This window comes from Kogia breviceps, chromosome 13 (assembly GCF_026419965.1).
Source record: "Kogia breviceps isolate mKogBre1 chromosome 13, mKogBre1 haplotype 1, whole genome shotgun sequence".
NCBI classification, from domain to species: domain Eukaryota; kingdom Metazoa; phylum Chordata; class Mammalia; order Artiodactyla; family Physeteridae; genus Kogia; species Kogia breviceps.
Window position 1 is genome coordinate 84722198 of NC_081322.1, and position 24760 is coordinate 84746957.

The 24760-nt window shown below is 42.5% G+C and overlaps 1 protein-coding gene across 16 annotated transcripts in view; it reads left to right on the plus strand.

The window, feature by feature from the left end:
- Window positions 1-24760, plus strand: part of MAP3K4 (mitogen-activated protein kinase kinase kinase 4) — a 162508-nt gene that overhangs the window by 45148 nt on the left and 92600 nt on the right. For 2 of the 16 annotated variants that reach the window (XM_059083501.2, XM_059083503.2), the window contains exon 1: window positions 4420-5123. The exons of 10 other annotated variants lie outside the window; for them this stretch is intronic. In XM_059083501.2, the coding sequence (XP_058939484.1) occupies window positions 5059-5123 (65 nt within the window). In that variant the 5' untranslated portion in view covers window positions 4420-5058. Of the gene's footprint in view, window positions 1-3498; window positions 3570-4140; window positions 5124-24760 lie in introns of those variants that run through there. 4 more of the 16 variants (XM_067011117.1, XR_010836121.1, XR_010836118.1 and 1 more) reach the window with 4 other exon arrangements.

Consider the following 24760-nt stretch of genomic DNA (forward strand, 5'->3'; position numbering starts at 1 on the left):
TCTTAATTAGTTTCATTCACACTATTCTAACCATTGAAAAAATAGCAAGAGTAATGTTTTGTCCTTTGTTTAATGATTCAGAGCAGGCGGGGGTGGGGGTGGGGGTGATGCACTCTCTTTAGATCCTTTGTTTGCACAGAGATGCACCTCTGAAATACGGGATGATTTGGGTCCTGGTGGAGAAATAAGAAAAACGGTCAATCACCTCTCAGAAAAAAACCAAGGGAGATTTTATCTAACTTGCCACTATTCAAAAGAGAAAGACTAAACTTAAATGTTACAAGGACTACTTAAAAGTGTGGCAACTAATTAACCTTTGTATGTATCCAATTTTTTGTGTGCTTTATTGGTAGGTAGAAAGAGATGCCATAGTATCATTTTGGAAAAAAAAAAAAAATCCATGTATGAAACGCCCAGTTTCGTTTTTCCTCGCTTGGAGTGAGGTTTTTATTGCTCTGTCAGTGAGTTGGCCTTTCTCCGGACGTGCTGGAGCGAACAGGAATCAATTCCCTCTGGCCATGAGCAGATTGGAAGGTTTGTACTCTTGTCTTTCCGCCTCTGCAGAGCTGCTAAGGTGCCACCAGAGAGGAGAGGGCAGGGCTGGTGAAGAATCTAGGTGGAAAGTTCACGAATACCATAGGGAAGGGAGAAACGTATTCTAGGTAAAGTGCAGCCCCATGCTCAAAAACCTACAGCTTTAGAGGTTTTGTTGTTTTGTTTTTTAAAACAAAGACATAACCCTATTTACAGCCTAGCTTGAGCACAGACATTCTTTTTGAATTATCTTTTCACAGAACCATAAAATTAACTTTCTGCTAATACACTAGCCTTGATAAGATGCTAAGGCATTATAATGATGCCCTTAACACTGATACATATATAGATATAGATACACAGACAGATGGATATCTATACCTATGTTGGTTTAAGGCTTTATCGTAGTGGTAGAATGTGTCAAAATTGGGCCTGAAACTAGTGGTAAGCAAAGTTAAGAATGTTCTGTAGCTTAACCTAAATTGGACCTTTGGTAGAAGTTTAATCTGGCCTTTTTTTTGTTTGTTTGTTTTTTTGCGGTACGCGGGCCTCTCACCGCCGTGGCCTCTCCCGCTGCGGAGCACAGGCTCCGGACGCGCAGACTCAGCGGCCACGGCTCACGGGCCCAGCCGCTCCGCGGCACGTGGGATCCTCCCGGACCGGGGCACGAACCCGCGTCCCCCGCATCGGCAGGCGGACCCTCAACCACTGCGCCACCAGGGAAGCCCTAATCTGGCTTTTGTAACTCATTTTAAAGTAAACGAAGTTAATAAGGGCTATGTGAATTCAGTCTCGAGGACAGAGTGAGAGGAAATCCTGCGAAGATCTTATTGCCATTGTTTTTAAGAACATGCTTAAAGGCAATGAGATCAGCCACATGCTAAAAGGTGATAAATTTAGAGACAAAAATCTAATTATAATAGTAGTTCATTAACGTTAAAAAAATCCTACTTTCTGAAAGCAATAATATTTACTGAGTTCCTCCGATGTTCGGGGCACCCGGTGAAGCCTTGGTGCCCTCCCTCCAGGACTGTTCCCGTGGTGGTCGGAGGTCAGTGGTGGATGACAGAATGTATCTGTCCTGAAGGAGTGGACACCCCAGCAGAGAAGGAATCTGGGGGCTGGAGGGAGCGAGGGCTGTGAGGGCCTGGGCGGGGGCAAAACGTCATGCACTTTAATTGAACATTTAGTACCAGTTAAGTAGGGTTCCTACACATGAAGCCTTACCTGATCAGCTAGATGTAAATTTGTTCGGTTCCTGCTGAAATAGACAGTACCCTCAGGTGGAAATGAAAACAAGTCTCCCTGACGCCGGTCTGCGGTGCTGAGTGTTTCTGTGGCAGGTGCATGTGTGTCCCTCTCTGTTCCCTCAAAGTCAGTGGTCAAAGCTGGTTGAATACCAACATCGAAGAATACACGGTATAGTGTTATTTAGAGGAGAGGGATCCGTTTAATTCTGTAACATGTAAAGCTTCTAATATGTCTTCCAAGAAGGATTCTGGCTCGGAGGATTGTAAAGGAACATTAGGAAAACTAGAATTACAGAAAGCTGGGAAATACTTTGCGGAGTTTTCTTCACACAGTGGCCTTGAATTAGTGCGTAAAGGATAGTTTTTATTAAGATGAAATCAGTTTTTCCCTTTTGGACAACTATTTAAAAATCACCATTTGAACGGATGCCAATTCTTAGCCTTCAGGAGTGCCGGCATCTTGTGCCTGCCCTAGGGAGAGCGCGTCACCAGGTGAGAGGGGGCCTCCGAAGCAGGCACGGCTTAGACTGGAAAGGGCGGGCCAAGTGGAAAGGTAGTGCGATGGAATAGAACCTCCTTTTGCACAATCCGAGTAGCAGGATCAGATATGGAGCGTGTGAAGAACTCAAAAAGGTCCAGTAAGAACTTTATTGTGACAGCAATGAGATGTCAGTAAAATGAATTAGATAAGAGTGACATGTTTAGATCAGATTCAGAAAGGCTACTGTGGCCTGCAGCATGCGAAGAGATTGGTTGGTTAGTAGCACTCCACCACGCAGGGAGAGCTGGAGACTGTCGCGGTCATCCAGGGAGATGCGACAGTGGTCTGAGCTAGCTAGCAAGGATGGAGAGGAGTGAAGGCATTCCAGAGGGAGGGAGAGTTTGGTGGGACTTGGACCCATCAGTCCGGGGGCCGAGTGGGTGGTTGTTCAGAGTTCTGACTGGGTGAAGGTGCTGTAGTTCATCAAGTCACAGAACACAGGCAAGGAGCGGGAGTGAGGTTGGTGTGCATAAGAAGGAAATAAATTCAAGTCTTGAAATCTGGAGTACCGAATTGCAGAAATGAAGTGGCATAGAATAGGAGGAGAACAAAAACAGAAGAGGCTGATACGGGACACAAAATTAACTTGAGTGAAGAAAAAATTCACAGCACTTAAATTGAACACTTAGTACTAGTTAACTTGGGTCTCTACATGCCTTACATGATGAGTTAAGTGTAAATTTGTTTGATTTCTGCTAAAACAGTACCCTCAAGTGGCAATGAAAACAACAGCAAACCACATATCTCCCAAATGCTGGTCTACACATCAAATATTATAGATTTACAAGCGGGGAGACCTGAGGACAGGCCGCAGGTTGACTGTCTTCATGAGTTATTTGTGAGCTAGAACTGATTCAAGCCCTTACAATACTTCAAGATGCGCTAGTGAGGACAAAGTTAAGTGATTTGGTCATGCCACTGTTTCAAAAGAAAATGTGAAATTCAATAAGTAAGAAGTTATCACAATTTTCTTTTGAAATAGTGCTATGACCAAATCACTTAACTTTATTCTGACCAATCTGTGTAAAATAGCATTGTCCCCCCCCCCAGCCTCTTCCCAGTTTACTTTTCTCCATAGCAGTTATCACCTGCTGATATGCTAAGTATTTACTTGTTTGTTTTTCTTCTGTCCTCTCTCTTCGCCTTACTCATCTGGGATGTTACCTCTACCAGGAAAAGACTTTGTTTTGCTTACTACTATATCCCCAGCGCCTAGCTTAGTTCCTGACACATATATGCATTTAGTAAGTATTTGTTGAATAACTGTTTTTGAGTAAATAAAATGAATGTCAATTTGGAAATTCAGCACTATCAGGTCATATAATAATAGACTATCTTAATAAAGAAAATAGACTGAAAAAGTTCTTAAACTACAGAGAAATTTCTGTAACGTACTTTGCACTATAGCTAATTTCACACACATATGTGAAATACACGAATATGTATATACAGTATAATGTACTTATGAGTGCGACATAGCTAACTGGGCTTTAAATATAATCATATTTAAACTTTTCCATCTTGGCCACTTTTCTTACCAACGTTTAATCAAAACGTGTATTTTACATATTCAAGCTCCACCAAATGAGCTTTTGAAAACCAGTGCATTTGAATCAATAGAAATGTACTTAATTTTAAGCGATACTGTTTTTGAATTAACTCTGGACTTCACCTTAAGGGAAATTTTGTAAATATTTGCAAATTAAAACTGTGAAGCCTCAGATGCTCTCTGAGTAAATGAGGCGGTGATATTTCAACAGTATTTTTATAAATCTGAAATAATCTTTAGAACTGTTTTCTTTTTTTTTCCTTTAGTGTAGGAGCACTCCAGCCCGAGTTTCTGGAAGATCAATCCCCCCTCTTGTGATCCAGAGGTTAGAAGGTTAGATCAGTGTTCTTTCCCGCCCTGTTGATAGCAGGGTAACTTTAATGTTCTGCGTTTCCAGAGTCTCTGTTTACACAGTCTCAGAACCCTGAGTCTTGTGTGTGTGTGTGTGTGTGTGTGTGTGTGTGTGTGTGTGTGTGTGTGTGTTGAAGATTGCTCTTTCATCGGAGTGCACCCCCGGCCCCCCAGGACTCACAGGTTCTCCCAAAGCTTCCACGCCCGCGTGTGAGCTGTGAGCGTTACATCCATCCCTGTTTCTGAGGATGGCATCTACGTTTGGCGACGATCCTCTTGCTACAGTTCACAAAGCACTTAAAAGTCAGGAGTCGCCGCCTAACCCAGGCCGCGATGCCCTTCCCGGGGCCCTCGGTGCACGCCCCCCGCTGACCACCTGGGAGCACCGGCGCGCACAGCCCACCGCACACTCCCCGCGAGCGGAGCCAGACGGCGGCGGCGAGACCCGGCCCCCGGAGCAGAGCGCCGCTACCCCAACCTGCTAGCTGTCTTCCGCCCAGTCTCCCACGCCTCCTCCCCTCCCCTCCCCTGCCCTCCCCGGCCTTCCCCGCCGGTCCATCCCCGCGCCCGCCGCCGCCTCCCTGGGAAGCTTGTCCCTCGCCACCCGCCGTAGCCCGGCGCTGGCCGGTCGCCGTCTCCAAGATGGCCGCGGTGCGAGCGGCTCCTGCGGCGGGCTAGAGGCGGAGGCGGAGCCGAGTCACTCCTGCACTCCGGGGCTCCGGTCCCCCGCGCCAGGCTGCAGCTTACTGCCCGCCGCGGCCATGCGGGGCTCCGTGCACGGATGAGAGAAGCCGCCGCCGCCGCCCGCCTTCGCCGTCACTCCCGCCGCCGCCATGGAGGAGCCTCCGCCGCCGCCGGCGGAACCCGAACCCGAGCCGGAGCGCTGCAGGGCGGCGAGGTGAGTGGGGCTGCCGCGGCGGGCCCGGCGCAGAAAGCGGGTCTCGTCCTGGCCCGAGCTCGGTCGGGGGCCCGAGGGGGCGTGGGGGCCTCTGCTTCCCGCCAGGTGGTGCGGGAGCATCCAGGCTGCCGGGCCGGAGGGGCGGGGTGCAGCCCTGGACGGAGGGCACGGCGGCCGGGTCGGCCCAGGGACCCCTGCCGGGGCGCCGCGGGTCCGGCCGAGAGCTCAGCCCGCCGGCCCTCCCTGCAGCTTCGCCGCGCGCCGGGAATGCGGCGGGGCGGGAGCGTAGCGGGGCGCCCCTGGTCCTGCCGGGACTGGTACCCCACCTCCTCTCCCCCTCCCCCTCCGCTCCCCCTCCCCCTCCGCTCCCCCTCCCCCTCCGCTCCCCCTCCCCCTCCAAGGCTTCCGAACCGGCGCCGCGCTGAAACTACGCCCCTCGTTACTAAGCGAAAATGCTACCTCCCCTTCGCCCCCGCTCAAGTAAAGAGGTAGACGCTCGTGAAGCAGATGCACACGGGCTGTTTCCCCTTCGTTCTCCTCCTGCCCTCCGTTTGTCTCCCCCCGAGTGTACCTGCTGTCTCTCCTGTGAGAAACTGCATTTAGGCTGTGCAAACAGGTTGGTTTCTCTTTCTGAGGGCCCTTTACCGGCCGTGAGTAGTAGCGTTGTGCAGATTGTTGCTCACACGTGCACATCAAGTGAAGGATTGATTTGTCCAAAACTTTGCTCCCACAGGAAGCTCTAATATGGAACTTTGGTGCCCAAAGCGTTCGTTGCATTCTGTTCCCTAGGGGCTCTATTAATGAATTCTTATGTCATTTTTCTGATCGGGAGATGAAACTCACCATAACTAAGAATTTGCCTCTTATATGCCTCCGTTTGTATGTTCAAATGCCCTCTTACCCTGTCTTTTGCATCCCAGTGTAACCTTGCAAACTGCTGCCCCCTGTCCCCTGTAATGAAAATACTTCCACGTCTCCTCTTGCATCTTGCTGTCTTGCTCTGTAGTTGCAGGAATAAGGGAGTTAAGTGTCCTCTTTCTTTTTCCTCCTTAAAGAAATTTTAAACAAAGTCTGCAGCTGTGGTTAGAACTGAATACAGGAACCAATTCGTGCTTGTTGTGACCCAGTCGGCCCAAACAGATTTCTTTTGTTTTTATAAGCTGTGAAGAAAGTCGTTCTTCATTTTCCTTAACTCTGAGGGACTTCTGAGATACTCTGGTGAACTTTTAGGGAACAGCTTCTCTAAATAATGGTACATGGTGTAATGAGAATTCATTTTGGTCCTTTGGAATACATCTAACATTTTTAGAACTTTTGTCAGAAAGTTTATTATATAAATTTGTTAGGAGATTCATACTTTGAGTATTTTGACTCCTTTAAGTTTTTCTTTAAAAATAATAATAGCGAACACTTACTAATCGTTTAAAATGTGCCATTTCCTTTGCTTCTATTAGCCCATTTAATCTTGACCAACAGCCTAATGAGGAAAGTACTGTTACTGTCTCTTTTTAAGATGAGGAAACTGAGGCACAAAGTTAAGTGTTTTGTCCAAGGTTTCACAGTTAGTGCTGAACTCAGGTCTGGCTGCACATTCCCTGTTCTTAACCGCCATGAGGAAGAGAGTTGATTTCATTATACAAACGGGCAGATCAGAAGTTATAATTCTGTGTAACTATACTCTGGGAAAAAATGGATGTGAACATTCTTAGGTAAGAGGAACAGAGAGAATTGCAAATGTGCGGTAAAAAAATGACTGTTTCTCTAATGATAAAAAGAAACCTTGAGTTTTCAGCCAGGTTTCTGTCTTTGTTATAGTAGAAATAGGTCAGGATAATTGGCTTCATCCAACTTTAAGTGAACAGCAGTGTAGGGAAGGAGAAGATCTTAGAAATATCTTTCTTAGCAACATTGCGGTTAATTTTACAATAGCAAATTTGTAAAACATTACTTGACAAAGGTGTTATTTTTTCTTTTATATGCCCTCATTGTCACCACCACCTTTTTAATACACAGAGCTGACCTCTGACCAACTTACTGTAGATCATTAGTAAAAGATGCTCCAGGGGTTCTGCAGTTGTTTATTTGAATTTCTTTTACTTATGTTTTTAACCATTTTAAAGAAGCTCAGCGTGCATTTTCAAATAATGCTAGATGCCACATTGAACGCATAGGAGACCAGTAATGTGACTTGTGCTGCTAGGTTAACTGGTTTGTGACAGACCAGAATAAAGCTCCATCTGCCATCTTTGTTCATGCACTTCACGTCGATGTGTCGTTGATTAGGAAGGCTGATCTGATGCACAGGTCTTTTGTGGAAAGCAGGCCCGCACACGTTGGCCAGAGCAGCAGGGCGGCGGGTGCCAGCCCAGTACATCTGCCCAGCGCATGCTGACGTGAGAGTTATGCAATGACCGGGGAACACAAAACAGGTTGAGAAGCGATAGTGCTCTTATGGTTTTACTGCCTGTTGTCAGTGGTGGATACTTCTTGTCCTTGTTTTTGATAAATAATTCATGATAAGGATAGCAGTTGTTATTGTTAGTGATTAAACTTAGAAATAGGCATTCTGTATAATTTCTTTTTTAAGCTTCTGGGTCAGTTGTAGGAGGATCCTGAGATTATAAGGAGAGCTTTTAAAACTAATTTGGAACAATTTACTTTTGTGATTTCTTGAGTCTGCACTTAAAAAAAACCACAGATCTTGGCTATTAAGGCTGATACGAGACTGCTCCTATCTCCTGTAAGCTTTTGTAAAAATGTTTATGTTAAAAATAGCCTCCTTGGGCTTTCCTGGTGGCGCAGTGGTTAAGAATCCGCCTGCCAAATGCAGGGGACACGGGTTCAAGCCCTGGTCTGGGAAGATCCCACATGCCACGGAGCAACTAAACCCGTGCGCCACAACTACTGAGCCTGCGCTCTAGAGCCTGTGAACCACGGCTGCTGAGCCTGCGTGCTGCAACTACTGAAGTCTGCGTGCCTAGAGCCCGTGCTCCGCCACAAGAGAAGCCACCGCAATGAGAAGCCCGCGCACCGCAACCAGGAGTAGCCCCCGCTCCCCGCAACTAGAGAGAGCCCGCGTGGTGCAGCAACGAAAACCCAGTGCAGCCAAAAATAAATAAATAAATAAATTTATTTTTAAAAAATAGCCTCCTTGTTCTCATTTATTGATCCGTGTAAAGTACTTGTTACATGAAATAACCTTTTTTAACCAGTGACTTTATTTACTTTTTATAATATGGTCCTTATAAGTTCATTTGAAAAAATGGGTTTCATTACTAAAAAAGTACTTCAGTATTCTGTCCCTCCTAGATGATTTGATCTCTCCCTCTCCTTGAATGTCCCCTTGGAGCCTGCTTGTTTCAGTCTTGCCATTGGATGTCACTTGTTTATTCTCCTTAGCGAAACCCACCTTATGGTGCAGCTGCAGGCTCTCCCGGTAGCATCAGTGATGGGCGTGGCTTGAGACCCTTACTAGGGGAGATGCCGTTGGCAGGGGTGGCTTTAGGCAGAGAAGCAGTGACCACACAGCCGTAACAAAGGGCTCCAGTGATAGCAGAAGCTCCTTCGTGTTCTGAAATGGGGACAGCTCGTCTTTCAAGAAGGACTTTGTGGTTCCCTCTAATTGTCATATTGTTAGAAGTTGTTTCTACTTCTTTCACTTGCATTCTCTTAATGTCTTGTAAGTCTTGTTCTGAGCCCTACTGAAATAAGGGGATATAAAGTTTTGATTGTTTACTGGATACACTGCCTTAATAACTTCCTGTTACTTAATAATTCCTCATTCTTCAGTGATTATCATTTTTACTCATAGCATGCTGTTGTTTTAGCCTTCTCATTTGACCAGGTGGTATTATTTATAAAGACGCTTTGATGCCTCCAGTCATTAGGCCATTGGAAGTAATTTCTTTAAAGAGAAAATGGGCGAAATGTTAGAGAAAAAGTTTGGCCAGTGACTGCTGTGGGTCTTTATAAGCTGGCATTCCCTGGGCAGCATGAGGTAAGCAAGGTCCGGGTACCGTGCTTCAGCTCCTACTTGGCTTTGTCTGTACCTGGTGGGTCAGTGTATTCTCTTGCCTGTAGAAAGCCAAAGTATAATTAAGAGATTGATTGGTAAGCATGACATCAGCTGGGGAAATTAGTTGAATGATCTTAGTGACTACTGTTAACAGCCTAGGTTGACTTGCATTCCTAACAGGTGTACCCCCTGCTTCTAGGATGAGAGGCAGGTAACAAGAGTGTTACTCTTAGGTTTTCGTTTCCCTAGACTTCACACGGGCTGTTGTTTTTTTTTTCCCCTGGTCACTAACTTCCCTCAGTTTGTTAGGTTATGGTGTGTTTGTTTTTAATCTTCAGTCTTACTTTAATTAGATTATGACAAACCTTGCTTTTCCTGCTTTACTTTCAGGTATATTGTATCCTTGTCCCTTAAAGACATCTGTTTAAGAAACCCTCAGTGGTAGATTTTTACTAATGGTAAGTCTCAGAGGATCACCTAACTGTCTTCACCCTCCTCATAATCCACTCCTCTGACCCTGCCCCCGACAAAATCCTTTGGCGTAATTTCTGAAAAAGGTGTGGCAAAGATGTCAGTGGTTGGTGCTTTCATAAAATGCTTTTTGACTCTTGTGAGTATTGTGTTCAGAAAAGATCATGATGGTATGTGGTTTTTCTGGATTTGTCATAAAATTAAATTTATTTTTATTTTTTAAATACATTTATTTATTTTTGGCTGCGTTGGGTCTTCGTTGCTGCGTGCGGGCTTTCTCTAGTTGCGGCGAGCGGGGGCTACTCTTCCTTGCGGTGCGCAGGCTTCTCATTGTGGTGGCTTCTCTTTGTGGAGCATGGGCTCTAGGTGCGCAGGCTTCAGTAGTTGTGGCATGTGGGCTCAGTAGTTGTGGCTCGCGGGCTCTAGAATGCAGGCTCAGTAGTTGTGGTGCACGGGCTTAGTTGCTCTGCGGCATGTGGGATCTTCCCGGACCAGGGATCGAACCCGTGTCGCCTGCATCGGCAGGTGGATTCTTAACCACTGTGCCACCAGGGAAGTCCATAAAATTAAATTAAAAAAATTTAGACCTACATGAGAATTCTGTGCAGCTATTAAAAACCATGTTTTTAAGGAGTATTCTAAGTCTCTTTACTTTGCATTGTTCCTAAATTGAAATTGATAAGATTCTATATGTTATATAAAGAGACAATTGTTGCCAAATTTTAAATTAATTTAAATTTTCCTTTATAAAATTTTAGTATATATGCACTACTGAGCTGACGATATCCATTTGGTTTTCTTTAATTATTTAGTTCATCCTGGATAACAGAGTTTGTAGTTGAGATACAAGCAACGTCAGCGGTAACAAACGACGGGCTTGCTCTATGGTGGCCTTTATAGTCGTAGAATTACTACTTCGATCTATAACTATATTCTCAACATGTGTGTTATGTTAAAATACTTTACCCTTTTTAAGAGGCATGGTTGAAACCACTGTATTTTAAAAGGAACGTTATTTCTCTGGAAAGTAGGTGTGGTAGGTACAGTCTTATATTTCCCACAGACCTCACACTCACGTATGGAGTGCAAGATGCCTTTAGATATTTATTCACTAATGGCATAGGCAAAATGAAAATCTGTTTTTGACCTGTAAGAACACTCATTTGTTGTATTTTGCAGACATCAGTAGAAGTATTAGTCTTATGGATCATATGGATGCCAGATGTTTATAAAGTAGCAGAGAAAGATATTAAGAATATATTAGGCATTCTTTCAAAAGCGTTTCGTAAGAGGATTTCATTTCAGCATAATTTCAGAAGAAGTAAGCCTTCTGTGGAAAAAAGTAGATGCTAAGCTTTAAAGCTGATCAGATTTGATGTTTTCAGTGGAGGTTTTTTTTTTTGCATGTGAGCAGGCTATTTGAGGATACTGCTGAAGTGTAGAATGTTCTCAACAGGGCTTATTAGAGGACAACTAGTTTGGACATGTAAAATTAATAGAAATTGTCAACCTTTTTAGTCTTTCAGTGGAAATAGTTTGGAAGAAAATTTAACACATGTATTAATTTTATTGTACCATTAAAATTCTGAAGTCTTTTTGTGTAGGATAAATTTATTTATTTATTTTGGGCTGTGTTGGGTCTTTGTTGCTGTGCATGGGCTTTCTCCAGTTGCGGCGAGCAGGGGCTACTTTTCATTGTGGTGCGCAGGCTTCTTGTCGCGGTGGCTTCTCTCGTTGCGGAGCGCGGGCTCTAGGCGCGAGGGCTCAGTAGTTGTGGCTCGTGGGCTCCAGAGCGCAGGCTCAGTAGTTGTGCACGAGCTTAGTTGCTCCGCAGCATGTGGGATCTTCCCGGACCAGGGCATCTGAGCCATGCCCTTCATTTCAGAGGTGAGAAAACCAGCCTACAGAGGCTGCAGCTTCCCCAGGGTCAGAGCCTAGAACCCGGGTCTCCAGGCTCTCGCCTCCCGTTCCTTCTGTCACCCTGTGCTCCTGTTAGTGTCCAGAGCTAAGGGTGCTCTTCAGCTCAGGCCCACACACCAACCATGGATGGAATACTGTGTTTTCTGGATTAATTAGCCTTCACAGCGTGGAGAAGTGATGAAAGATTTCGTTTTCAGAAAAAGAAAAAAAAATGCAAAAAACCCACCCAACCCTGAAATCTCCCCCAAACTCATTGTACACAACTTTTTTCTCTTGAAACTTTATTTCAAGTTCACAGAATAAAGAGGTACCAGTGCACCTTAGAGATCTCGTTATTTTTTTCTGTGCTCAGTCTTTAGGTCAGTCAGGCAGTAAGATTGTAATTTCTGTCCTGGGGTGGTGATGTTGAAACTCTGGCTGTGATTGTGACCTATGGTAGGAAGTATGTTTTACAACAGTATGTGGGTGCCGTATAACTGAAACAAAAATTTATGAAACAACGTTTGACCTTGTAACATATGATATATGCTGATAATTCTTGTTTTGTTCTCTTCTACTAAAAAAATTGTTCATCATGACTCATTAAATTGATTTTATTATCCACAAACGGGTTGTGACCCTCATTTTGAAAAACACGGCTCTACCAAAATTTTAAAAAGATGCTATTGCACATACTTTGTCCTTTGTCCCTTGAGATTGAATCAGGAGAACAAGCATTGTGCTTATCCACTAAATGATCGAAAGGCATTTTGAAGAAGCTAGGCACGATTTGGATCTGACTGTTTCTTCTTTGAAAATAGCATTATTCCCCACAGGCAGGAATCAGAATGCATCTTACCCTTGTGCCTCAAGCTTGTTCTCTTGGTTGCTTATCCTTAAACACAAGGGTTGTAAAGATGAGTTTAAAATTTGGTATTAATTTTACAGTAAAATTTGGGTTGAATATATGAGTACATTAGATAATTTGTTCATTTTTCTCTGAAACACTATTATGTATTTTAATTTTTTTTCCAGTAGAGCAGTCCTCAAGAAAAGATAAAAAAGGAACTCATTCTTTCCTGCTCTCTGTGTGTGTGTGTGTGTGTGTGTGTGTGTGTGTGTGTGTGTGTGTGTGTTAGGGTACAGCAGTTTTCACTGCAGTGAAGTATATTTTTATTTTTTTAAAAATTAATTAATTTATTTTTTGTCTGCATTGGCTCTTCATTGCTGCACGCGGGCTTTGTCTAGTTGAGGCGAGCGGGGTCTACTCTTCGTTGCAGTGCGCGGGCTTCTCATTGTGGTGGCTTCTCTTGTCGTGGAGCACGGGCTGTAGGCGCACGGGCTTCAGTAGTTGTGGCTCAAGGCTCAGTAGTTGTGGCCCACGGGCTCAGTAGTTGTGGCTCGCAGGCTCTAGAGCACAGGCTCAGTAGTTGAGTTGTGGTGCACGGGCTTAGTTGCTCCGCAGCATGTGGGATCTTCACGGACCAGGGCTGGAACCCATGTCCCCTGCATTGGTAGGTGGATTCTTAACCACTGTGCCACCAGGGAAGCCCCCAGGTATATTTTTAAGAAAAGGATGACCTGGGTGTTCTGTTTTGCTCTCCTTCTTTGCCTTGTGAATTCTTCCTCCTCGTCCTGGTCCTCTTTTAAGCCACGCTTACTTCAGGGCCAGCCTTCCCTTGACCTCTCACCCCTTCACTGTAAGTTAGATTAAGTCCTTCTGTTCTGAGTCATCCTAGTCCCGGCGGCTTTCCACCACCGTGTTCTAGCAGCTCACCATTTGTAATTATCTACCTGTGTGAGCGTTTGTTTATTGTCTCTTGGCCTCGATAGCCATCAGACTCCAGGAGGGCAGGGACATGGTGGTTTGGCTGACTTTTAGGTCTCAGTTCCTGTCACAGTGTCTAATGATTGGTAGGCTCTCCACAGGTACTAGTTGGATGGAGGAGGCAGTGGATATACTGGAGGGCACAGAGGTGTTGGTACTAGACAGACAGGCTTTGAATCTTACCTTTTAATTAGTAGCCTCTGATTTGGGGAAAGTTACTTAACTTCTCTCAGAGTCAGTTTGCTCATTTGAAAATCAAATAATCATAGCACCTCCTTTGTAGGTTGTTACTAAATTAAATGAGATAATGGCCTTTTATATAAAGTGCTCAGTAATTGTTAGCTCTCTTTATTAATTTCTTTTCTTTTTATTTTTTCATTTAATGTGAAAAGGGAGGAATTCCATCGTAATTAATTTTCATAAAAAGCCATCAAGTATGTTTTGAGGCTAGGTACATTTTAAAATAGCTGCAGTAATCTTTTGGTTTTTTTTTTTTGCGGTACGCGGGCCTCTCACTTCTGTGGCCTCTCCCATTGCGGAGCACAGGCTCCGGATGCGCAGGCTTAGCGGCCATGGCTCACGGGCCCAGCCGCTCCACGGCATGTGGGATCCTCCCGGACCAGGGCTTGAACCCACGTCTCCTGCATCGGCAGGCGGACTCTCAACCACTGAGCCACCAGGGAAGCCCTGCAGTAATCTTTATTCAAGAAACATTTGTTTTTTCTATGTCTGTTGAAGTCATAGGAGAAAGAGGATTTGGGGACCTGGCTTTTCCAAATTCCCTCTTTTGCTTCAACTGTGATTATTTTGCATATTGTTCCTAAAGGTGTCTGGAATTTTGGTGCAAGGGTCATAAATCATGCCACTAAAATCGGAAGTGTTAACACTACAGGTTGAATGACTCCTTTAGGTCATTAGGCACAGCTCAGTCTTTTCTCTGGAACTTCTTTTTAGTTGTTTAACTTGACATGTTTCATTTTTTTAAAATGTTGTGCATTATGTTTAAGAGTAATATTTTCCAAATTGGTCTAGCTGTTGCCTTAGAAAAGTGAATGAAATTACTTTTCTAAATCAGTTAGAAATCTCTCTGATTATAAAAGTAACATGTGTCAATTGTAGAAAAATCTGAAAAGTATAAAGAAGAAAATAGCCAGTCATTATCCTACCATCTAAAAATAGTCACCATTAACATTTTGGCATATTTCTTTCCCGGGCTTTACCTCTTTACCTCTGTGTTTGTGTGTGTGTGTGTGTGTGTGTGTGTGTGTGTGTGTGTGTGTGTGTGTGTGTGTGTGAGAGAGAGAGAGAGAGAGAGAGAGAGATTTATATATTGGTTTGGCCAAAAAGTTCCTTCGGTTTTTTTCCTGTTAAGATGGTTCTGGCAGTGCTTAGTTGTCTTTAATTTCATTCCAGACAATTTTTTGGGTTGTATTGTGACATATACCCTAACGTATCGGCGTGCATTTAAAGAAAAAACTTATCAAAATTGGTGGATTTTTGTGTAGACATTTTAATATTGCAGGTGGAAGGAAAAAAGCAACATTTTCAGCATGTTATGCTTTATTATTTCAAGAAAGGTAGAAACGCAACTGAAACACAAAAAAAGATTTGTACGGTGTGTGGAGAAGGTGCTGTAACTGATTGAATGTGTCAAAAGTGGTTTGCGAAGTTTCGTGTTGGAGATTTCTCGCTGGACGGTGCTTCATGGTCAGGTAGACCAGTCGAAGTTGATTGTTCTTATTAATTGAGAACAATCAGTGTTATACCACGAGGGAGAGAACCGAATTCTCAGAATACCCAAGTCAAGCATTGAAAACCATTTGCACCAGCTTGGTTACATTTATGGCTTTGATGTTCGGGTTCCACATAAGTTAAGTGTATTTCCGCCTGCGATTCTCTACTGAAAGGTAAGGAAAACGTTCCCTTTATAAAACCAATTGTGACGGGTGATGAAAAGTGGATACTGTACAACAATGTGGAACAGAAGAGATCGTGGGGCAAGCGAAATGAACCACCACCAACCACAGCAAAGGCTGGTCTTCATCCAAAGAAGGTGATGTTGTGTACATGGTGGGACTGGAAGGGAGTCCTCTATTGTGAGCTCCTTCCGGAAAACCAAATGATTAATTCCAACAAGTACTGCTCCTAATTAGACCAACTCAAAGCAGCACTCGTCAAAAAGCGTCCAGAATTACTCAACAGAAAACGCATAATCTTCCATCAGGATAATGCAAGACAGTGTGTTTCTTTGATGACCAGGCAAAAACTGTTACAGCTCGGCTGGGAAGTTCTGATTCATCTGCCATTTTCACCAGGCACTGCACCTTCAGATTTCCATTTATTTCTGTCTTTACAAAATTCTCTTAATGGAAAAAATTTCAATTCCCTGGAAGACTGTAAGAGGCACCTGGAACAGTTCTTTGCTTAAAAAGGTAAAAAGTTTTGGGAAGATGGAATTATGAAGATGCCTGAAAAATGGCAGAAGGGAGTGGAACAAAAGGGTGAATGTGTAGTTTTGTAAAGTTCTTGGTGAAAGTGAAAAATGCGTCTTTTATTTTTACTTAAAAACTGAAGGAACTTTTTGGCCAATCCAATATATAAATTACATATATTATATGTAGGTTTCTATACATATATATATAAATTTCCCCTCCATACATTTTATCTTTAGAAGCTACCATATCATGAGCACTTCCCCATGTTTTAAACATATGTAATGACAAACAATATTCCTCTTTATTGGAGTACTGTAATTTAACTGTTTTTGAATTACTTTGACTAGAGTTCTGTAAATCTGACTCATTCCACTGGTGTGATCTCAGAGTTGTTTAAAGAGGCCATCAGAAGCCTGTACCTGACAGTGTAATACATAGGAGAGTCCTTTTCCACAGGTGCTGAGATGGCCCTTCTTTGTTGAAGACAGGCACCGTGGAGTGTAGCTGATGCTAGGTGCTTTCAGGGAAGCAGCCGGGTAAAGCAGGCACCTATCTGTAGGTGATGGAAAACTTAAAGTGGGAGGTAGTGATTCTTATTACATAGTATTGGGGGTAATCTCTGTCTGCCAGTGGGAGCCTCTGTTGTGTAGCAACTGCCTCCTGACTCCCATTGAGTGTTTTCTGATGTTTCTGTTCCAGGAAGCTGCTTGTGATCTTAATTAATTTAACTAGTCCTTTGTTGGACTTTTAGGGTGTTTCCATTTCTTTAGCTATTATAAACAACAATGTTATGAACATTCTTTTTGGCTCAGTCTTTATGTATATCCAAGATATTTTATTAGAATAAAATCCTGGAAATGGAATTGCAGTATTAAAGAGTATACCTATATATATATTTTAGGTATAATCTGTTCCTCTGTAAGTACAGAATCTTACATATTGAATTATATATAATAGAGGCAACGATATAGGCAATTCACAGAATTTGAAAATACAGAGATGAAAGAGAAAGAGAGGCCAGTTGACCAATTAGGTGGGACCCGGTAGGTTCCCTCAGGGTTTTTTTTTGTTTGTTTATTTTTTTTGTGGTGCGCGGGCCTCTCACTGCTGTGGCCTCTCCCGTTGCGGAGCACAGGCTCCGGACGCGCAGGCTCAGCGGCCACGGCTCACGGGCCCAGCCGCTCCGCGGCACGTGGGATCCTCCCGGACCGGGGCACGAACCCGTGTCCCCTGCATCGGCAGGCGGACTCTCAACCACTGCGCCACCAGGGAAGCCCCATCAGGTTTTTTTTATTTTAAATTTTTGTCTAATATTTGCTGTTGTATAATGTAACACAGATATTTGTATAATATATATATGAACTGCGTAGCATGATAAATTATCCAGAAGTGAACTTGCTCTTGTGAAGATGACCTGTGTGAAGAAAGCAGCATCCTGGAGACCCCTTCTGCCCCCGGCACGGCCACTACCCTCCTCTCCTCATTGCCCTGACACTTAGTGATATTTCACATCTTTCATGCAACGTGATGTTCATGAGATTCACCTGTGTTGTTTTGGGTGCTAGTGGTTCTTTTATTTTTGTTACTATAAAGTACTTCACTGTGTAAATGTACCACAGGGTGTTTTTATTCACTCACGGTTTTGGGGGGGGGTTGTTTTTTACCATTGTAATCATTTTTAAGTGTTCAGCTTAGTAGTGTTTAAGTATATTCATTCACACTGTGGCAGATCTCCAGAACTCTTCATCTTGCAAAACCGAGACTCTGTGTCCAGTAAATAACAACTCCCCTCTCCTCTGCCCCACCCCCTGGTCCAGGGAGCTTTCTGGGTTGGAGATCTCCCTGCCCTCAGATTTAGCTAGAAATGGGGAGGCTGTGAATTTCACTTAAAGTCTGTTCGTGAGCAGACCTTTCAATACATCCGTGCACAGATTTGCCACTCAGCGGTAGCTAAATTTGAAACTCCTTTAAGCTTAAGGTCCAGGCCAAATAGACCTCATCCACACTGAACATCTCTCCCGTTCCTGAACATGGCATCTTTTTTCTCAACCTCTTGCCTTTGAGTAGATTGGTTCCTGTGTATCAGCTGCCCTTTCCTCTCTTTTCTACTGCAGTCATTTCAAATGGCACTTGTCTTCTGAATATTCTCACACTCTCCTAGGCAGATAGATAATACTTGTATTATGTGTAAGTGTAACATAAAACATGCCCTGTCTTCAAGGAATTTATAATTTAGTTAAGGAGAAGAGATAAGGTAAATGGAAGCTTTATAATTCATGGTCTGGTGCAGGAATGGTGATAAATTGACAGCTCTCATCTACCCGTGTACCATCATTCAAATAGTGTAGCATGTTTTATATAATGATTACAATGAACTTGTAAAATAGATGTGCATTTTTCAGATGGAGAAAGTGAGTCTTTAAGAGATGTATTAGTTCAGGGGACTTCCCTGGCGGTCCAGTGTTTGGGACTCCTCGCTTCCCCTGCAGGGGGCGCGGTTTCAATCCCTGGTCTGGCTGGGAGCTAGGATCCTGCGTGTTGTGCAGGGCAGCCAAAAAAATAAATAGGGGGGGGGGGAGAGAGAGGGAGAGAGAGAGGGAGAGAGGTGGGGGGAGAGAGAGAGAGAGAGAGAGAGAGAGAGGGAGAGAGGGGGAAAGGGGGGGGGGGAGAGAGAGAGAATTAGTTTAGAATACCTGGAGTCAGGACACATTCATCCTTGTTATGCTTCAGAGCCTTTGGTCCTCTACAGGGGTGAGAAGAGGTCCCTCTAGACTGAGGTGGGCATGATATATTATCTGAACGTATTGTGAGCATTTGCCATGTTAGTAAAAATATTAAAGCATCATTTAAAAATGGCTCTGTAATTCCAGTTCATGGTTACGCTATAAACCATTTAAGTTATTACCAGTTTCTTGCTGTCCTAGATAGCACTGCAGTGAACCTGCTGACCCACAACTCTTTCTGCTCTTCTGGCTGCTCTTGTAAAATCATTTCCTGAATGTAGAATTTGAAAGGAGTTTAACACATTTAAGAGTTTTAATATCTACTGTTAAACATTTTCTTCTGAAAAGATTATATGAATGTATAGGCCACAAATAGTGCTTACCTTACTAGATTTCTAGCTTTGAGTATTATTATAAAAAGTCTTTGCTAATTTAATAGCCCGGAAAGGGTTACCTTGTTTTAATTTGAGTGTCTGGTTACTAAATAGGTGGAACTATTTTCATGTTTTATTACTACTTAAATTTATTTTGTGAATTTTCTTTTTGTATTCTTTCTTTTTGTATTTGCTTATTTTCCTGTTGGTATCTTAGGGTTTTTCTTGCCAGTTTTAATGAGTCTTTTTTTTCTTTAACATCTTTATTGGAGTATAATTGCTTTACAATAATGACTCTTTTATAAATTAAGGACAATTTTTTTTCCAGGTTAACTTTTAATATGTTTAGTTATTATTTGTTTATATATTGAAGTTTTAAATGTTCACATAGTTAAATATTTTCTTTTAAATTTTCTTCCATTTCTTTAAAGCTAGGAAGTCCAACACATGTAATTAAGGGAAAATCATTTCAGACCCATTTTTTTTCTGGAAAAATACCATAAGTACCATTTTCTATATTTTATGGAAATATTTTATATTTTTTACATAAACTGTAAGCCATAAAAGAGCTTACAATGTAGGTTTTATGTATTTTTATATCACTGTATATATCTTGTTCTAATAGCTATGCACATGGTAGATACTGCATAAGTATCTGTTGATGGAATGAATGAGTTAATTCAGTGAATTATCACTGACAAGACTTTAATAATTTTACTGGTTCTTGGTACCTCTTCCTTTGTATTCTCTTTCTGTTCTCATTTTCTGAGAATTTGTGAACTAATAAAAGACAAAGGAGTGTCTTTTTTTAAGGCTCCATATGCAAGATATCTATTCCTTTTTGCATCGCTGGATGCTACATCTTACATACCTGGTAAGAGCTCTCCTCTTAGAATTGCTTTCTGAATGAGAGTTGATGTAGAACCTGTCATAAGATCCCTAATTCTCCTTGTTTTAGTAGAAATAGGATTGCCTTCTGTTCAAATCCTGCTCATTTGCTAGTGCTTGTTCAAATTATTTTGTTAGAATTTGAATAATAGGTGATTAAAGTAAGGTAATTTGGTTATGTAGAGATCTGTACCATACAGTTTCCCCAATTTTTTTGCTGTTCAAAATTTCTTCAAAACATGAACAAGTGAGATAGCCCCTTTTTTTGTTGCTAAAAGCTTGTACTGACCTTAAAGTATATATATTTGAATTCTTAAGCATTCCATTTCTAGGCTATCAGAAAGTACTTAACTGAAACTGGGTTTTACATGGAGAGTAAGAGAACTATAGGAGTAGGTATCTTGCCTTTACATATTTATTTTTTTAAAAATAGCTTTCTGCCAATCAAGAGGTCCCTGGTTCATATCTGAGGTGTCCCCACGGGGGGAAAAAAAAAGGGAAGGGAAAAAAAAAAGAAATAAAATAAATTTATTGAGATGTAATTCATATGGCATACAGTTCGCCCATTTAAAGTGTCCTGATCGGTTGTTTTAGTGTGCTTGAAGGTATGTGCAAACGTCACCTGGTCAATTTTAGAGAGTTTTAATTACCTCAGAGAGAAACCTGGTGCCCTTTAGCTAGTGCTGCCTCCTAACCCCCATCCCTCCCAGTCCTCAGCAACCATTAGTCTACTTTCTGTGCCTGTATATTTGCCTGTTCTGAATGTGTTATATAAATTGAATCATGTAATATATGGTCTTTTATGACTGCTTTTATTTAGCGTAATGTTTCTAAGTTTCATCCGTGTTGTACCATGTATGAATCCTTCGTTCCTTTATTTGGCTGAATAACGTTTCACTAAATGCACATGCTACATTTTGCTTATCCATTCTTCACTCGGTAGACATTGGGTTGTTTCCACCTTTTGGCTAGTATGAGTGACGCTGCTATAAACATTCAAGTGCTTATACAGTTGTTTGTGTGGCCATAGGTTTTCATTTTTCTTGCGTATATATACCTAGGAGTCTAGCTGCTGGGTCACAGGTTTTTCAAACTGGTTGCACCACTTGCTGTTCCCACCAGCAGCGTACGAGGGTTCTGATTTCTTCACATCCTTGCCCATGATCGTTATTATCTGACTTAAACAAAATTTACTTATTTACTTTTGGCCACACTGCAGGGCACGTGAAATCTTAGTTCCCTGGCCAGGGGTCGAGCCCGTGCCCCCTACGCCGGAAGTGCGGAGTCTTAACCACTGGACTGCCAGGGAAGTCCCTTTCTGACTTTTTGATTATAACCACCCTAATGGATGTGAAGTACTAGCTCATGGTTTTGATTTGCATTTTCCTAGTGGTGGTGAGCATCTTTTCAGGTGCTTGTTGGCCATTTGTATATCTTCTTTGGAGAAGTGTGTATTCAGATCCTTTCCCCATTTTTAATCGGTTTATTTGTCTCTTTATTATTGAATTATGTTCAGGTATATTTAAAGGAGAACATGAACATTGGAGAAAAATAAAAGATAGTTTGAAAACCCCAAATGGAATGTCTGAAGATGAAAAGTACAGTATCTGAAATGACAAATACACTGGTTGGGATTATCAGCAGAGTAGACGCTGTAGGAAACAGTTTGAACTCGTGGGGACATAGCAACAGAACTATGCAAAATGTAGTCCAGAGAGCACACTGACCAGAAAAACATGTATAGAGCATCAGCGACATGTGGGGTAAGGTCCGGCCCTCAGCATATCTGTAATTGGAGTTCCTGAAAGAGGAGAGCAAGGGGGGGGAAACTGAGAAAAATATTTTAAGAAAGATGGCTGTAAATGTTTCACATTTGATGAACAAACACTATAAACCCATAGATTCAAACAGTTCCATGAGACTCAAGAAAGAGAAACCCAAAATTATCACTGGAAAATCACTGCTTAAATCTCTTGTTCTTCCATGGTTTCTACTCTTGTATGTCAGTTGTATAAATAACTTTATTCTTTTCTTGTTTAAATAAATTAATTTTATTTCTTTATTTTTGGCTGTGTTGGGTCTCTGTTGCTGTGCGCGGGCTCTCTCTAGTTGCGGTGAGCGGGGGCTACACTTCGTTGTGGTGCGCGGGCTTCTCATTGCCGTGGCTTCTCGTGGAGCACGGGCTCTAGGTGCATGGGCTTCAGTAGTTGTGGATCGCAGGCTCCAGTAGTTGTGGCTCACGGGCTCTAGAGTGCAGGCTCAGTAGTTGTGGTGCACGGGCTTAGTTGCTCTGTGGCATGTGGGATCTTCCTGGACCAGGGCTCGAACCCGTGTCCCCTGCCTTGGCAGGTGGATTCTTAACTGCTGTGTCACCAAGGAAGTCCCAATAACTTTATTCTTGTAATTTTTTTCTTCTGCATTCATGTCTCTAGTAATGTGTTATATGAAACATTCTTCCTTTTACCTCATTCACCAAACCATTGTGTTCCATGTTTGCTTAAATTTTTTTTCCAAGAGGCTTTTCCTTTATTGTATTTAGTTGTAGCCTTGATTATGAACCATTTAAGGGTTTCCCTAATTATTCCTAAATTAATTGGGCTGTTAAATTAAATGTTAATTTATTTTAATTAACCACTTTTACAAGAAGCGTGGAGGACAGTGTCATTCCAAACGTAAAACAACAGAGTGTCACAAAAGATTGAAAATTGCTGTCTTATTTGGTTAACTTGACATTGATGTGATTTAGAAGTCAGCTTTGGGCACAGCCGGTGTATGTGGTCTGGAGGGGGGTTGTTATTCTTGCCTAGTGCGGGTGGAAGCAACCTTGTAGCTTGAGTATTGATTTGAATTACTTATGCATCTGATACCTTTATCCTTTGAATGTCTGTTTAGTATATGTCAGTCTGAGATATTTTGAAAGGAGAACCCTACTAAATGTGTGGTAAATATTGTCTAGGTCCATGCTTCTTAACCTTTTTTGGGTCATAGACTACATTTGAGAATCTGATAAAGCTATGGACTCTTGACTCCCAAAATGGATGTGATTAAAATTTACATTCAGTTTCAAAGGACTCATAGTCTCTATGATGGAGATATAAAGTAATATAGTTTTGATACTTTATTTTTTACATTCCCTGTATTTTGTACATGTCGCGTTTAATTATATACTGTGAGATCCTTCTTTTCGGGAACTGTGAGTGGTGTTTATATACTCGTGGGCCTGATTTCCAGCTAATTTCACATTAGCCTTACGTTTTCAACCGCAGTTACCAATTATGTTCTTCTTAGCGAAGAAAACTATAAAATTAAAGATAGGAGCTTCTTTCTAAAATTTTTTGAGGTCCATTAAAATTATTTCCCCCAGTTTATATAGTTTTTAGTTAGAAGAAAGTTATATTTTTCAAGAGTCAAACTTTTTGTCTGTGTCTTTAATTACATCTTTGATGTTGAATAGTGTGTTATTTCTTAGATGTTAACTTGCCATTTTTAAGGATCTCATAACTCCTCTCAAGTGAACAATTCTTTTTTTTTTTTTTCCTCCTCTGTTGGCTCCTGGCAGGTGAATTGGTCTTGCTTGTTGGACTGGTGTAGACAGAATGGTTGTTTAGATTGACTTCAAGGTTGAATCGTTGGGAAGCCTTGTGTGTTATATCTCTATGCCAGTCCGCCAGTGTAAGGTGATATGGGAAGTACTTGGACGAGAAAGGTCAGTTCACTCATGCCCTTCCCCTCCTTGATGCTCTTTGTGGCTGCACCTTTCTTTTAGGATGAATCTGATTTAGCGTCATCTGATGCCTGCCTGCCCCTCTGCGTGCTCTTGTTTGCTCTGCCCTCTCCTCTAGGCCATCATGGCCTTTTTGTTTCTCAAGTGAACTGTGGGCTCTTCTGTCTCAGCCACTCTCCACCTCCACCGCCGCCCCCGCCGCCCCCGTCTTCTGGTCAGTGCCTTCAGAGCTTCTGAGTTTCCGTTTCAGTGTTCCTTCTTTGGAGATGTATTCCTTGTTATCACCCTATGGGTTCTTCAGGCTAGATCCTGTCTGCTGGTATGCTTTGCAATCTTCCTTCACAGCATAATGAAGAACTGCGCTTTGAAGACTTGTGTGTGTGTGTCCTTTTATGCTAAATACCTAGTTCTTTCTATAGGTCAGAAACTTCAAGAGGGAAGGAATGGTGATTCTCTTGTTCACTGCTGTATGTTTCCTCACCTCGGAGCACAGCGCTTGTCCAGCAGGGCCGATGGTGAAAGAAGTGAAGGTCTAATGGTGTAGTTGACACACATGCACACATAGTGCAGTGTGAAACAGTTAATATGTGTTTTCAGCTGTAAATAAATAAGTCATTGGAATAGAGACCCAAGAAACAAAAAACTGAAAGGGAATGAAAAAAATAACATACGTTTTAAAATTTTATATTGTTTTCTATCTCTTACACAAAATCCATTCTCAAACAAAGTTAATTGTTGTTAATTCCAAATAACTGGCCTCTAATTTAAAAGGCCTGTTTTTCTTTCCCTCTCGTGGGTAGTTTTACACCTTTTTAGTCTTAAACACACACGGATTTACATGAAACAGAAACACCAGCCTGGTCTGATGAGTCCTCTTAGAGGAATAGTACTTTGGTGTTCCAGGGAGGACGGGGTGTGGTTCTATTCTTGTTAGGGGCAGTAGAAGCTACCTGAGGGAGAGTGGAGTTGACTTACACCTTTTATTTGATACACGCAGACATAAGCAGGCCAAACACAACTCTCACTTTTCCCCCTTTCATTTGTATCGTAAGCACGCTATGTCTCCCCAGGCTGGAGTTTAGACTCAACGGCTTTCTAGGCTGACAGGTGAGGAAGTATAGGCCTAGAGTGGCTAAAAGACTTCACCCAAGAAGGGGGCCCCAGAGCTGGCCAGAGAACTCGGTCCCTGCACTGTCCTCAGGCTTTTTCTCCAGCCAGTAGGGACCTCCTTCCACAGGGGAGGTACTCCTCTGTGCCTGCCTTTGGGAGAAGGCAGACAT